At 57.1% G+C, this 13870-nt stretch overlaps 7 protein-coding genes across 7 annotated transcripts; all 7 read left to right on the top strand.

Annotated features, from left to right (window-relative positions):
* Window positions 1-1810: 1810 nt before the first annotated feature.
* On the top strand, window positions 1811-3331 carry PSEUBRA_006052 (FAD linked oxidase, N-terminal; the record flags this gene model as incomplete). The annotated part of the gene is made up of 1 exon (XM_016439432.1): window positions 1811-3331. The coding sequence occupies one exon, from the start codon at window positions 1811-1813 to the stop codon at window positions 3329-3331; it is 1521 nt and encodes a 506-aa protein (XP_016289748.1).
* A 398-nt stretch (window positions 3332-3729) lies between these two features.
* On the top strand, window positions 3730-5163 carry PSEUBRA_006051 (Lactonase, 7-bladed beta propeller; the record flags this gene model as incomplete). The annotated part of the gene is made up of 1 exon (XM_016439435.1): window positions 3730-5163. The coding sequence occupies one exon, from the start codon at window positions 3730-3732 to the stop codon at window positions 5161-5163; it is 1434 nt and encodes a 477-aa protein (XP_016289747.1).
* Window positions 5164-5535: 372 nt separating this feature from the next.
* Window positions 5536-6399, top strand: PSEUBRA_006050 (uncharacterized protein; the record flags this gene model as incomplete). Its single annotated transcript, XM_059465679.1, has 1 exon — window positions 5536-6399. One exon carries the CDS (start codon window positions 5536-5538, stop codon window positions 6397-6399), a length of 864 nt encoding a protein of 287 aa, XP_059321718.1.
* A 465-nt stretch (window positions 6400-6864) lies between these two features.
* On the top strand, window positions 6865-7854 carry PSEUBRA_006049 (uncharacterized protein; the record flags this gene model as incomplete). Its single annotated transcript, XM_059465678.1, has 1 exon — window positions 6865-7854. One exon carries the CDS (start codon window positions 6865-6867, stop codon window positions 7852-7854), a length of 990 nt encoding a protein of 329 aa, XP_059321717.1.
* Window positions 7855-8377: 523 nt separating this feature from the next.
* Window positions 8378-9106, top strand: PSEUBRA_006048 (uncharacterized protein; the record flags this gene model as incomplete). Its single annotated transcript, XM_059465677.1, has 1 exon — window positions 8378-9106. One exon carries the CDS (start codon window positions 8378-8380, stop codon window positions 9104-9106), a length of 729 nt encoding a protein of 242 aa, XP_059321716.1.
* Window positions 9107-10971: 1865 nt separating this feature from the next.
* On the top strand, window positions 10972-12015 carry PSEUBRA_006047 (uncharacterized protein; the record flags this gene model as incomplete). Its single annotated transcript, XM_059465676.1, has 1 exon — window positions 10972-12015. One exon carries the CDS (start codon window positions 10972-10974, stop codon window positions 12013-12015), a length of 1044 nt encoding a protein of 347 aa, XP_059321715.1.
* Window positions 12016-12729: 714 nt separating this feature from the next.
* Window positions 12730-13700, top strand: PSEUBRA_006046 (uncharacterized protein; the record flags this gene model as incomplete). The annotated part of the gene is made up of 2 exons (XM_059465675.1): window positions 12730-12733; window positions 12865-13700. The coding sequence occupies 2 exons, from the start codon at window positions 12730-12732 to the stop codon at window positions 13698-13700; spliced, it is 840 nt and encodes a 279-aa protein (XP_059321714.1).
* Window positions 13701-13870: the final 170 nt, after the last annotated feature.

Genomic DNA, 13870 nt, shown 5'->3' with positions numbered 1-13870 from the left:
GTGACACTGAAAGCTCTATCGAACAGACGGCGCCGCCTTTCCAGACACGCGGCTCCCGAATTCGGATGGTCTGGGTTCTAAAGGGGCAGGGACAACGCTCGGTTGCTGCCGAGCGCTACGATATAGCCGAGGCGCAAAGGAACTTTCAAACGCCTGTAAACCGACCACCCTGGAACCCTGTCACTCGAAAGCCACTGGCTTTGAAACAAACAAAGGGATGAAAACGCGGGGAAAAGAAAAGGTTGGGTTTCTCACCGTGCGGCTCAAGGGTTTTCACGGGCCCTGCTCGACACCCCTTTCAGAGCTACCCATCTTGGCGTGCCGCCAATCGCCCATAACACCGGCGTAGGCGAGGCGAACCTGAGCCCGAAACTCAATCACGACTCATCTGCGATTGACGCCGGTGCTCACTATGAACGAGTCAAAGCGCCGCGGCGCAAGACGGAGGTGGGCATCAGAATGATGGAGCTGGGTCACAACAGCTCTCTAAGAGGGGGCGCCGCGCTTAACGAGAACGAACAGAGCTCAGCTCAATCTCCGGTACGGCGCAAAAAGTCTCCGTACGCTGTCATTCCGACGGCGCAAGCGGCTCGATTCAGCTAGCGCTCTGTTCAGGAGTGAAACATCATAAGACCAGGTCAGCGAGACCTCACGAACACCTACGACGACTCTCTGAATGCCGAGATTTGTATAATGAAGGACGCGATGCACGATGGGGGCGACACGCTGCCTGTGCGTCTTGAACTAAAGCCTGCAGCTCGGACGTTTTCTCCCGGACTGAATCTGGCCCGTCGAACGCACAGACCTTTCACGATGGGATGGGCTAGGAGAGCGCTGGTCGACGCTTTCTCTCACGCCGCAGTCGACGGCAAAGCGAAAACAAGACAAGCTTAGACCTTGGCGCAGCATCATCAAGCTTCGAACCACTGCAGCTTCCAACAAAAGAACAGGAGATGATCGCATCGGCGTTAGCGCGAACTGGCAGTCAAATCAAAAAGACAGTTCGTTCTCGTCTCGAACGTTTGCGGGGCAAACTCGCATGCAGATCACCCACAAAGCCATCGTGACTCGGTAGGAGCCCGAAAACAGGGGTTCTGAGTTCCCAAACTGTCGAGGATCTGCAATCGTGCGAGGTGAGCAGCAGATCTTCCAGATTGTGGGATTGCACCAACGAGGCAATGCCGACGGAATTTTTGGTGTAAGCGAGGTCATTGCAAGACGCTCCGAGCGACCCCCTCCTTACCGACCAAGTTAGTAGGAAACTTATTGTTCTAACCGAACCAGAAGCCCTCAATCTCCGCACTCGGAAGCTGCAGTCTACTGCGCTGCATGCCTGATCTCGCACCACGGATTGATTGCCCTTGCAGGCGGGCTGCCACCTTGTGCAAGTCGCCGTTTTCCAGTCGTCTGTGAATGCGAGTCGAGGTGCACAGTGGAGCAAGCAGACACAAGCTTTGACAGCGATGAAGTGCCGACCTCGTAGGAATAAGGTTCGAGCCCATGGGTCCGGGCACAAGATCATCGCATGAACTGCGTCCACGAGCCGCACGAGGTCCATTGCTTGTGCTGGGCGAGGCGAGCGCCCCAATCTCCATCAAGCGGTCTCGCCGCCTGCGGGGGAGCTGGGCAGAGGGTCCGCGCCCTAAGCTCATCGCAGCCACAACGCTTAGGAATCTCAAGCTCCCCCGGTCGAGACGTATAAAGAGGACATGGTTTGTCGGACCTCACCGCGCCAGCACAGATCCTCACCTCTTCCTTCCACCCCACACTCCCTGGTCTCTGTCCCCGCGCTCACGCTCCTTGATCCAAGATGCGAAGTGTTCTCGTCACCGTCCCTTTCCTGTCCTGCCTCGTTGTGGCGTTGGCCTTTTTGTCCAACTGGACGGCGGCCTTCGACCGGCGAGTGCCCGTCTACATTCAGAAGCGTTTTGTCAACGCCACCGAGCTTCAGGCGTGCCAGGCGATTGCCTCGGCCATGAAGACGCCAGGCAGCAAGGTCGTCTACCCACTCGACCTCACCTACGCTAGCCTGATCGAGCACTACATGATTTCCTCAACTCAGGCTTCCACTTGCGTGGCTGTGCCCGCTTCGCCCCAGGACATCTCAGCCGCCATCAAGATCATTGGCACCCGACGCATTCGCTTTGCTGTCAAGGGTGCCGGCCACGCTTCCAACCAAGGCTGGTCTTCGACGCCCGGTATCGCCTTTGGCATGACCAACTTCAAGCAGACCAACCTGAGCGGTGATAAGCAGACCATCGACGTCGGCCCGGCCAACGTCTGGGATGATGTCTACCAGTCCCTTGACGGCTCGGGTCGCAGCGTTGTCGGCGGCCGTGTCTCTGGGGTTGGTGTCGGCGGCTTCATCACTGGCGGCGGTGGCTACAGCTACCTGACCAACCAGTTCGGCGTCACCGGCGATACCCTCGTCTCGGCCGATCTCGTCCGTCCCGATGGTACCATCACCACCGCCTCGGCCTCGCAGAACCCCGATCTTTTCTGGGCCATCCGCGGTGGCGGCAACAAGTTCGGCATCATCTACAACTTCAAGCTGCAGACGGTGCCGTCGACGAACCAGATCTACGGTGGCATCCGTGTCTACGGCCCTGACCAGGTTGAGGCGGTGAAGAACGCCACGCTCGACTTCTCGGAGAACAGCAAGGACCCCAAAGCATCGTTGCTGCCCACCTTCAACTACCTCCTCGCGCCTGGTGTGATCGCCCTGGCCTTCTACGACGGACCCAACCCACCCGCTGGCACCTTCCGTCAACTCGAGGACACGACCAAGGTTCGACCTCTCGTCGACGGCTGGAAGACGCAGAGCCAGACGCAGCTTACCAAGGGCATTCCGTCTGACCTCAACGGCAACCAGCGTGGTGCTTTCCACACGGTTTCGCTGCAAAAGTACAGCAAAGAGCTGCTCGACTTGATCATCGCTGAGTCCAAGAAATACGGCGCGATCGCTCCGCTCCGCAGTGCTACGCTCATCTCGTACGACGTCGAGCCCTTCCTGCCATACTCGCAGTACGCCAAGGATGCTGCTTGGCCGCACAACACCAATGCGCTGCCGCTCAACCTCTACTTTGCCTGGACCAACCCGCTTGAGGACACCTTCTGGCAGAACGCCATGAAGACGTCGGCTGCCAAGATCACCGCGCTCGCCCGTCAGCAGGGTCAGAACCTGGACGACCAGTACCTGTACCCCAACTACGCCCTCCGAGACACTCCTCTCTCGTCGCTATATGGCCCCAACCTCGCTCGCCTGCAGGCCATCAAGAAGGCGAACGACCCTCAGGATGTCATGGGCCTCACCACCTACTTCCCCTTCTAAGCGTGACTTGACGTCATTCTTGACTATATCTCACCGCTGCTAGTTCCTAATTCACTTTCCTTTGACGTGGAAATGCAAAACTGGAGATCGATACCATTTCAAAGCGTCCCTGATGTGTGCGATGCCATACTTCGAGCGTGTGATGAGCCGTTCTGAGAGCTGACAGGTGTCAGAAAGGACCGGCGTTTGCTGTGGCGGTTGGCTCGCTGTCGTGGCATTCCATTTTTGACAAATTGTTAGAACGGCAATGCTTCTTCAGCTCAAGTCGAAATGGCCCGGCTGAATGCCGCGGACCCTGGACCGGCTGAATTGGCATCAGAGAACGCCTTAAATCTGAGCATGGATCAGCAGCCTCTTGTTCCTTCCACCTACCCACCGATTTCCCAACTTCCGTCAAGATGTCGCTCCTAGCAGTAGGCACCTTCAACACCAACGAGCTCTTCACTGTTCGGTTCGACCCCAAAGAGGAGACTCTCGAACTGCTCGACGTCTCTGCAGCAAAGGGCAACCACTCGTGGCTATCGACTGCAACCCTCCCCAAGACCTCATCAAGAGATGCTACTGCGCCAACACATCTCTATGCGACATGCTGGACGCAGCCACCGAGCGTAGCAGCCTATCGTATTGATCGAAGCGGACCGGGTGGTGCTCGCTTTGAGCTGCTCAATACTGCCGAGACCGCTGCGAGGTCCGGCTATGTCTATGTCGGCTTCCCGGAAAAGGCGCACCATCCTGTCCTATACACCTGCGGCGGACCTACGGGCGAGGTGGTTGGGATCGACTCTGAGACGGGTGCATTCGACCTGGCGGGTACAAAGCATAAGGCAATCGTCTCAGCGGCAACGCCCTCGGACGGCGTCACCGGTGTCGGACCAGCAGGTCGCATCCAGGAGATCGACTTTGTCACGGGCGAGTGCTCGATGCCTGGGAAGACGCTCGCTCAGACCAAGGCGCTCAAGCAGCAGGAATCGCACTCGGAGATTGGCAGCGAAGGAACGTCGTCAGATACGGGCAAGCTGGACGCCTCGAACGGCAAGAACGCCATGGACTTCGGAGGTCTTCGTCACGGCTCGCATGGCATTGACCTGTCACCAGACGGAACCGTCTGCTACGTTCCCGACATCGGCCGAAACTGCGTCTGGACCATGGACGTCGATCCCAACAACGGTGCCCTCAGTCTCGGCGAGAAGAGCATCGCGCCACGAAGCAACGACGGTCCGCGTCATACCATCTCCCATCCCGACGGACGCTACATCTACAGCCTGCAGGAGCACAGCTCCATGGTCGACGTGTTTGAGCTCATCAAGGATGCCAGAGGCACACGGCTCGAATGGCGCCAAGGCGTCAAGATCATTCCGCGGAGCGACGAAGCAGGTTTGTACTGGGCGGACGAAGTGAGGCTCTCCCACGCAACGGCCAATTCGGACGGCGAGTATCCGCTCTACATGTTTGCGTCTACTCGAGGCCTCGCTTCTGGCACTAAAGGCTGGGTGGCTGTGTTCGAGCTCGATAAAGGTGGGCTCGTGGTACCTCCACCAGGTCGCAATGCTTCGGACGAGCTCGGCGATGCTCTGTGTTTGTGGCAGACACCCACCTCGGGCGGCTGGGCAAATGCGATCGAGCCCGCGCCTACATTCTTGCCTGGACCGAGCGGAGATGGAATTTATGCTGCCCTCACCGATAGCGAAGTGGGGGAGCTTAGGATGCTCCGTCTCGACGTCGAACATTCCGGCGAAACCCACCAGGTTGTCCTAAGGGAAGTGGCGACCCTCAAGCTCGGAAATGATGCGCAAGGTCGACTTCGAGAGGCTGCCACCGCGGTGTGGATCTAAACGATGCGTCCATCTCATTGGTCATCGTCCCGTCATGAAACAACCTTGACCCATGATGGAATGGTCAGAGGCAATTGTTCGAAAAGTCGGACCTGCGCTGAAGGCAGACCATAAAGAGGGCTGTGGAATACGAAGATACAGCCATCGTCGCTACCATTTCTCATGTCGTCCCATAGCCTTGATATCATCAGCATGCTGTTCTATCTTGTTTGGTTGCCTGTCGTCGCGTCGTCGCTTGTCTTGGCAGCTCCGATGAACGACGGCGGGTCCCCAGGGAATTGGTTTCTATATTCTCACGAAGCTCCTAACCAGGTTCCTCACCTTGGTGCGCAGACGTCCTCATCAACCTGGCCACAGCTCATCCAGAGCGGCATGTCTGTGCAGCCAGCTCCGCCTATCCAAAGCGACACTCATCCGGCAAGCTATCCCTACGGCGTCCATTCCGGCTTCTCTCCGTCAACAGAACGTCAGCTGGACGAGGTCGACTTCCGTATCCTCGATTCGCTGCTGGACGACGTCTCACAGAGCCACGCCGTTTCAGCCTCGGCTCGGCCCGACCATCCAATGCATCACGTCGCTTCTCCCGCCCAACCCAATCTGGACACGCTCGCTGTACAGGCTTCTGCCCAGCACGATCTTCAGCATGACCCAGCCGCCATCCCGGACGTTCACGCGTCGCGCAGCCTCCTGAACGACAAGGGTTACAAATTAGGATGGAGGTATCCAAAGATTAACGGCTGGGAGCCACTGTCGTTCTACCAGCTCGAAGGCGTGCGTCGCCTCCAGATTGGCCACCGGCGCCCAAAGCTCGTCGTTTCTCCCACCGTCGAAGTGCTCGAAGCGCTCAACTCCCGCCTCTTTGCAGGCAAGATGACAGTGGTCTCCAACACAGAGATGCCCCAAGCCAGGGCCACGTTTAGCAAGATTTTCCCCGCCAAACGAACCAGTCGGAAGCTGCCCTTCAGCCCGGCGGTGGGGCGGAACGGCGACAAGATCCCGATTTACATGACCGACCACGAAGCTCATCATTCGCGCTTCCTCGGCGAGCATTTCAGGCAGCGAGGCTTGCAGGGCAAACCCCACTTCTTCTTCTGGGGCGTTGAAGAGACACCATGGCGGACAAACGTCATCAACTACGGAGCCGGATATATCGCCCCTGAGCATCGACAGGGTGTAGATGACCATCTGTGGCCTATACTGCAGGCCCTCAAGGGGGCTACGAAGGGTCGAGTCTAGGCCTTGAAGAAGAACGTTGCCAAGCGGATTTGCTGTATGCCCACTTGGCTCTCGGTGGTCGCTCAGCTGCTAAGATATTTCTTCTGGCCCACCTCGACTGTTGAGTGGGCGTGATGGGGTTTCACGAGAGCGGTTGGCACCAAATCGAATATCTTGTCCCCATGCCGCAAACTTCCTTATGAGACTCCTCACCGGTCAGTTTTGAGCATGCCACATCCGGGACGAATGAACAATGATGCCATTGACAGGTCTCAACCTGCTGCGACAGCATCGCGGCCCTCATTTCATCTGCCACCCGGACGACGCCCTCGACTTTATCTCGGAAAAGGCTCCGATGCTGTCCTTCAGCTTTCGAATGGCTATGACAACATCACCGCGGTCAGATTCGACAGCTACTTCTACACGCTCGCCTCTTCTTGACTCTCCGTACCCACGTCCGTCGATAGCAGCTCCAAAAACATCGTCATGCTGGCTCTTCACCTCTTACTCGTAGCGCTCCGGCTAACTGCCGCAGCTCCCATGGACCATGGACACCATGGACTGAGTTGGGAGGAGCTCTATCATCAAAGTTGGCCTCAATTGCCGTACTCGCCAGATTCGAGCAGCGAGGCTGCTCAGTATGGACAAGAATCGAGCTCGTCCTGGTCGCCACATGCGTTTCCTCCTTCAAGCCCGCAGCAGTGGGACTTCGATGCTCAAGTTCCTTCACCTGGACATCAGCCCGCCGGCGCAGATCAAGACACGGATGTGATTACCATCTCCGACGATTCTGCTCACGGGGCACACGCACATTCCAACGATGTGATCACCATATCTGACAGTGCTTCTCAGGAGCCAGAGTCAGTTTCGAGCACCGAAAGTACGGGTCGTCAAGGCGTGCCGGCATCAATGTCTACTGCGGACCATCACTCTCAGATCGCAGGCTCTTCGCGTGTGCGACGCCCAGCCTCGACTTCCAGCTGGTGGGAGCCATCTTCTGTGCGCGCCATCAAGACCATTCCGCCCCTGCGACAAGACCGCAGGTACGTGCAAGCCTCGATCGGCTTCCGATCCGATCCTGCCCTCCAAGGTCAAATCAACACTCGGCTCTTCGGCGACAAGATGCACTGGGTGCCCGACGACCAGCTGGCACTCCTCTCCAACACTCTGTTGCGCAACATGTGGCCATTGAGACGCGCTAGTCGCCCGGTGCTCTTCGTCGACCCCCCGCGCACGCCCAGCGGTGATCCGCAGATCAGGCTCTACATGACGCAGCACTCGCGTTCAATGGGCAGCAACGCGCTCTCGGCCAGCACGCTGGGTCAGAGGCCGCATTACCTTTTCTGGGGAGTACAGGAAGGGCCGTCGGGAACGAGCGTGGTAATCTACGGCGCCGGTCATATTGAAACGAGCGACCACGAGGCTGTCAACAGGCACCTGCAGCCTCTGCTCGATGGTCTCAAGCGTGCTGTCTAGACGTTTGTACGCTTATCGTCCGCCTGGTGCCGTACGCCGACGTGCATCGCAGTCCTCGTCGGCACTTCATTTGGCCCCCCACTCGTCTTATACAATGCTGTCAATTCACCACTGTTTTTGGTCTCTAGTTTCGCACTGTGCAACATCCCACCAACGATGAAACATTGTCATAACTCGAGCAGCATGAATGACATCGCCACAGCGTGGCAACCCAGCTCGAGGCTCTGTGTTACCACGTTCGACAAGCCTTTTGTCGTTTCGCTGAAGCTACGAGCGTCGTCGAGATGCCCCACAGATTGCGTGATGACCCAACCCTTGCTGGTTTTAAGGAGCGAGTGAACTTCTCTAGCCTTCCTTCCCTACTCCTATCACAGCACCTCAACATCAGCATCCAGTCATGCGATTCCCTTTCGTTTGCCTGCTCCTTTGCCTTTCGCTTCTCACAAATCGGTGCGTGTTGTCGTCTCCGATGGACAATTCCGGAGGATGGCCCAGCGAATTCTCCTCTTCACCTTCCCGAGGTATGGACGCTGTCGACTTCGATATCCTCAGAGCCCTCTCTCAGGACCTCTCCGCCGATGGGTGGCCTGTCCCGGGCCCTGCGCGGGGCGGTGAAAGCAGCACAGCGCCAGCTCAGCCTGTTCCTGTCGATCCGTTCCACTCTGAGCCGGGCAAGCAAACGGCTGACACGGCAAGCAAGAGCGGACGAAGGGCCGCAAGGACCACGGGCGGCGAATACAATCGATTCCTAGCCGGCCTGGCAGAACCTCAATTCATAAAAGAGCTCAATCTGCTGCCACCACTCAACACCAACAGGAGGGCGATCAATTACAAGAGCGACGATGCTGTTCGAGACCGCATCGTCTCGCACCTCTTTGCGAACAAGCTGCATTGGGTCGAAGCCAAAACTTTGCGCCTCGATGAGAAGGACTACTACCGCAGATCGCCGTATCAAAGGCAGACCCGCCTTCTTCCCCTCGTCCGAGGCTCTGTCGGCAGTGGTGGAGAGCATCCGATCTACATGACAGCCAACAACCCCCAAGGCAAGAAATTCAGGAATATGGAAGGGAGTCCGTTGAACGGAAGGCCGTACTACAGCTTTTGGGGTGTCCCAGATGCGTTCGAGGCGAAGCAGTTACCGATCACTTACTACGGCTCGGGTTATCTGGACGAAGCAGATCACGTCGCAGTGGATCAGCATGTGCGACCGTTGTTGGAAGGGCTCAAGCATGCAGGTCAGGTTCATGTGTAGTCCCACGTCCTCGATTTATGCAGCAGAGGTGTCAATTGGGCAACGACGTAGCCTCACCGTTCTGGAGTCTGAAATCCACCGCTGCCTGCTACTGTGATTATCAAAGACGTTAGAGGTGATCCGAGTGGGTGCATGCCTCGGCCTGTCAGCTCTGTTTACGACACTTCATATGTTGAGCTGTCGCTCTGCCAAATCAATCGAGGAACCACCAGCGATAGCCCACTGCATTCATTGAAAGTGGGCGAAAAGCTTCTTGTTGTCAACGATATGTACGTTATCATTGCGAGCTCTATGTTGGAGCAGTTGATGACAGCAAATCAGGCCCGCCCACCATTGCACTGCAACTGCCTGACGCACAGCTTGAGTTGGACGAACGAAGACACCAGCCAAATTAACAGACCAACCAAGACTCGCTATTAAAGGCCTGTCCGTTCCATCTCTCCTTCGTCCATCGACCCCTGGCATTATCCCTTGATGAGACTCAGAGCTGAGCGACTCAACAACATGCCTTCCTTTGTCAGCTTTGTCGCGGTTTGTGTTCTGCTCACATGCCGGCTCAGCTACGCAGCTCCGATGGAGAACGATGATGGCGACATATGGTCCCTAGCTCATCATGGCTGGTCGACGCCGCCGGATAGCCCCCAGACTTGGCGGGCCCAACAGCCACTCAACGACCACCATTCGACGAGCGGCAGCGCATCATTTGCTCAAGGCTCGTCCGACCACTGGACTCACGGTCCCGCCGATCACTCACTGAGCTGGGCAACTGATGTCTCGTCGGCGCCGCAGCAGCTTGAGGATGTAGACTACGAAATCCTACAAGCGTTGTCAGCGGATCTATCGAGCACCAGCACTCCACGCGAGAAGAAGACCAGACTCGCTAAGACAAGCGTTCCACCTGACTGGCCCGAACCTCCGTCGTTCCGACACCTCCAGCAGGTCCCTGCCCTAAAAGATAAGGGGCATGTGTACAATCTTCTCTTCAAGAACAACGCTCACGATGTTCAACAAGCCATTGCTTCTAACGTCTTCGCCGGCAAGCTGCACTGGGTCGATCCTCACGTCTTCCATCGCCTGACGGATGGCGATTTTCGCGGTCGGTGGCCATACCAGGTCCCGAGTCGTGTTCTGCCTGTCGTGCGGGCGTCTGCGAACGATGGCACTCCGCTTCGAATTCTCATGACGCAGCACAACCTTCAAACCACAAGAAGGCTTCTGAAAGGAACCGTGCTGGAGAACAAGCCGTACTACATGTTTTGGGGCGTCCCAGAGTCATCGACAGCAGAACGGCCCCCTCTCGTCCACTTCGGAGCTGGATACGTTGAAAATGATGATTTCAAAGCGATTGATGATCATCTGCGACCTCTGCTGGGCCTCGCAAGCGGGGGACGCGCTCATGTGTAGACACTCTTCTCGGCAAATGCGCAGTATCTGTTGTCCTAAAAAAGCTGGCTCTTGTGGGAACGAGTGAGCTGGACGCAGCGATAGCGTCTGAGTAAGCGGCGTTCGCCTTGTACGTTTCATACACGCACAATGAGGCAACTGTTGCCCCTCTTTACCGCGATAGACCTCTTCGCGAATCAGTCAGCCCTCGGTCCCACGACTTTGTCGGTTGCCCTTGGCGCCGCTCGTTGTCATCGCAACGTGAGAGGCTGACCATGTTGATCTGCACCGACAATACGAAGGCAACCCAAATGAGTTCCACTTCTTGGCGAAGCTTGACTTTGTGCACCGTGTGAGCAGCGTCGAACAGCTCGCAACCGCTCTCATCGACTGCCACAAAAGGAGTCGGAAAGTGCGACTCAACTTTGAGAGTCTGATGCCCGCACATACCTGCTTCCTCAGCCCAGTCGCGACTCGTCACCATGAAGGTTTGCCTCGCCAACATCCTGATCTATTTGTCGCCTCTGGCTTGCAAGGCAATCTTAGCGACTCCTGCGGGGCTCGGTGAACACGATGCAGCGAGCAACGTAGGTCGCTTTCGTGATCCTCACAGCAATTCCGGAGCTTCGGGCGGCAACTTTGCCATCTTCGAGTCGTCCCATGCAGGCGAAATAGTAGCTGGATCGTCTTCCGGTTCCCTGGAAGGCCACCCATCGAGCGCTATGCAGGCTTCAGATTCTGCAGCTCGGCCCGAGGAGATCTCGTCAGCGCCTCCGCGGGAGTTGGACCAGGAGGACTTCGACTTTCTTGACTCCTTCGCCCACGACCTGGATTCTGTCGGCAAAGAACATACCTCCTCGGAGACTCGTGTTGGACTTCCAGCCCCTCCCACCACGTTCGAGTCACAGACCGCTGTGGTTTGGAAGCCGCTTGCGCACTGGAACGAGCATCCTCCGGCAATGATGGACCCGAGATCGATCGATTCTAGGGTCATCAAGAATGCCGGAATCCGAGACTGGATTGGCTGGCCAGGCCCCAAACTGCTTCCCCAACTAGGACTGTGGAGGCCCTTAGGCGAGCATGGTGTCAGCGGTATTCTCTCTTTTGAGGAGAGCGAGGAGCCGCGCGACCGCATCAACGCGGCCCTTTTCGCGAATAAGCTCAAGTGGGTGGATTACGACAAAGTCTGGACCAGACTTCCTAGACGGTGGCATAACAGAATGCCAATCCATCGCCTCAACCAACGACTGCCGTTCGTCTACTCCAGGCCTTCCGACGGGAAGCAGCTGAGGGTGTATATGATCGAAAGCAATCTGCAGAGGAAGGCAAGTAGCGTGCTCCACGGGACTCCTCTCGAAAGCGCACCTCTGTACACGTTTTGGAGCATTCCACAACACGCCTCAGGCAAAGTCGACGTGTCGCTTCTCGGAGTGGGCTATCTGAATCTTGCAGATAACGAGGCGGTAGACGAACGAGTGCGTGCCGTGCTCGATGTCGCACAACATTTTCCTCACATCCCGATGTAGTTGGGACGTTCGCATCTTTCATCTTGGCCTGTGTCTCGCATTCAAACACATCCGCTTCCACCTTCAGGTGAGCGTCTACCACGCCGCGTTGAACTTGATACCTACGACTGTAGCTCTTGACGATCTGCCTCACGTGCCGGCGTCATGATCAACCAGCAGCTGGCAGCCGCGGCTCGTCCCGCCCACATCTTGTGCATCGCTTCATCTTCTTATCAATCTCGCCATCAAAGCTTCTGTGTGGCTGATCCTCAGACTTGCTCCGCTCTCACATGCCTCAATGCGCAAGATGCATTTCATCGACGTAGTTCTTTCGAGCTCGCTTGGTGATGCATATTGGTATGAGAATGGGAAGGTTGCATGGTGCCACCACGCAGATGAAAGCAGGAAGACTCGCACAGACCGGGCTCCTTTGCGATTCCACAATCCGTGAATCGTCTTTCCTGTCCGTCTCTCCGACCCGTCTTCCATCGATATCAAGGATGGTCCGCTTCACGATCAAATTACTCTTTGTGGGAGCAGCCTTGGCACGATGCCGAGTTCTGGCGGCTCCCATGACTCCCAGCGATCACGAGGCGCTCTTCAACGAATACTATGGACCCCATGCACATCAAGTTCGTCGTCCCCCAACTTGGCGGGCGCAAAGCAGCAACACTCCTTATCAACCTGCCTTGCAGGCCCAGGGATCTGCTCTCGCTCCACTCCCTCCGCAGCTTGATGCGTCCAATCAGCTGCCTGTCCCTCCCTCTTTTCATGTGCCTCCGCAAGATGAACTCTGGAAGCACGATTCGGCACCGCCTCTTCCACCCGTTCCGCACGGACTTCTCCTGGATCACTATGCTCTAAGTTTAGCTGCCATTTCGGCGCCGGGCCCGCCCAATCTTGACGACTTTGAGCCACGAGAACTGGACCAAGCCGATTTCGACTTCCTGCATTCCCTTGCCAACGAGCCACCGCTGCCGCCCCACGATCCTGTGCATTCACTTGTCAACGAGAACCCGCTGCCGTCTCACGAACCTAGGCCGGCTCCCTCCATCCCAGAGCGCGAAGCTTTCAGCTCATCCGCTGTGTCCGCGTATCCGGCCGTGGAGCAGAATCTCGAACCGTTCCCTGCATCCGCCGCCTGGGTCGACCCGAGATGGGATCGATCGTTCCGGCACAGACGGGAAGCGACGCGATCCAATGTGGGATGGGCAGCGCCTCGGGAGCTCTTGGGTCTAGGTCACTGGAAAGGTCTCAAGGAACACGGCTTTAGCCACGCCCGAGACTTTGCGGATACCCTGGCGACGCGCGCTCGCATCAACGAGCTCTTCTTCGCCAACAAGATCACCTGGGTCGACCTGCGACCGTTCACGCGTCGGAACTCGCAGTGGTTCCACCGCTCACCGCTCGTGCGCGTCAGCCAACGACTACCGCTGGTGCGCATCGTGGGGAAAGACGGGCTGCCAAGAAGGGTATACGTGACAGAGCATAATGTCGTCACGAATAGAGGAAGCGAGCTCAAAGGTACCGCTCTCGACGGTGTACCCTTCTTCTCGTTCTGGAGCGTCCCGGAGCGCGAAGCTGATAAGGAGCACGAGACGTTGTTCCTCGGGTCTGGCTACCTGCATGCCCGAGACAATGATGCGGTTGACGAGCATCTGCGAAGGGTGTTGGAGGCGGCAGAGCCGGTGGAGATTCGCATCTAAGCCGAGTGCGCCTTGCTCGACTTGTAGAAAGCTGCTGCCGCCTGAGGCATTCATGTGCCAAGTACTGTGATGCATCATGCGCTCTCAATCCTCCTTCATCGCTCTGTTCGACTGAACCCAAGGTTGTCACCTGCATCAGAGTACCCGAATCGATCAATCGTTTCAAAGCC

This window comes from Kalmanozyma brasiliensis (assembly GCF_000497045.1).
Source record: "Kalmanozyma brasiliensis GHG001 unplaced genomic scaffold PSEUBRA_SCAF8, whole genome shotgun sequence".
NCBI lineage: Eukaryota > Fungi > Basidiomycota > Ustilaginomycetes > Ustilaginales > Kalmanozyma > Kalmanozyma brasiliensis.
The sequence above is the reverse complement of the archived record's forward strand: the minus strand, read 5'-3'. Positions and strand labels throughout refer to the sequence as shown.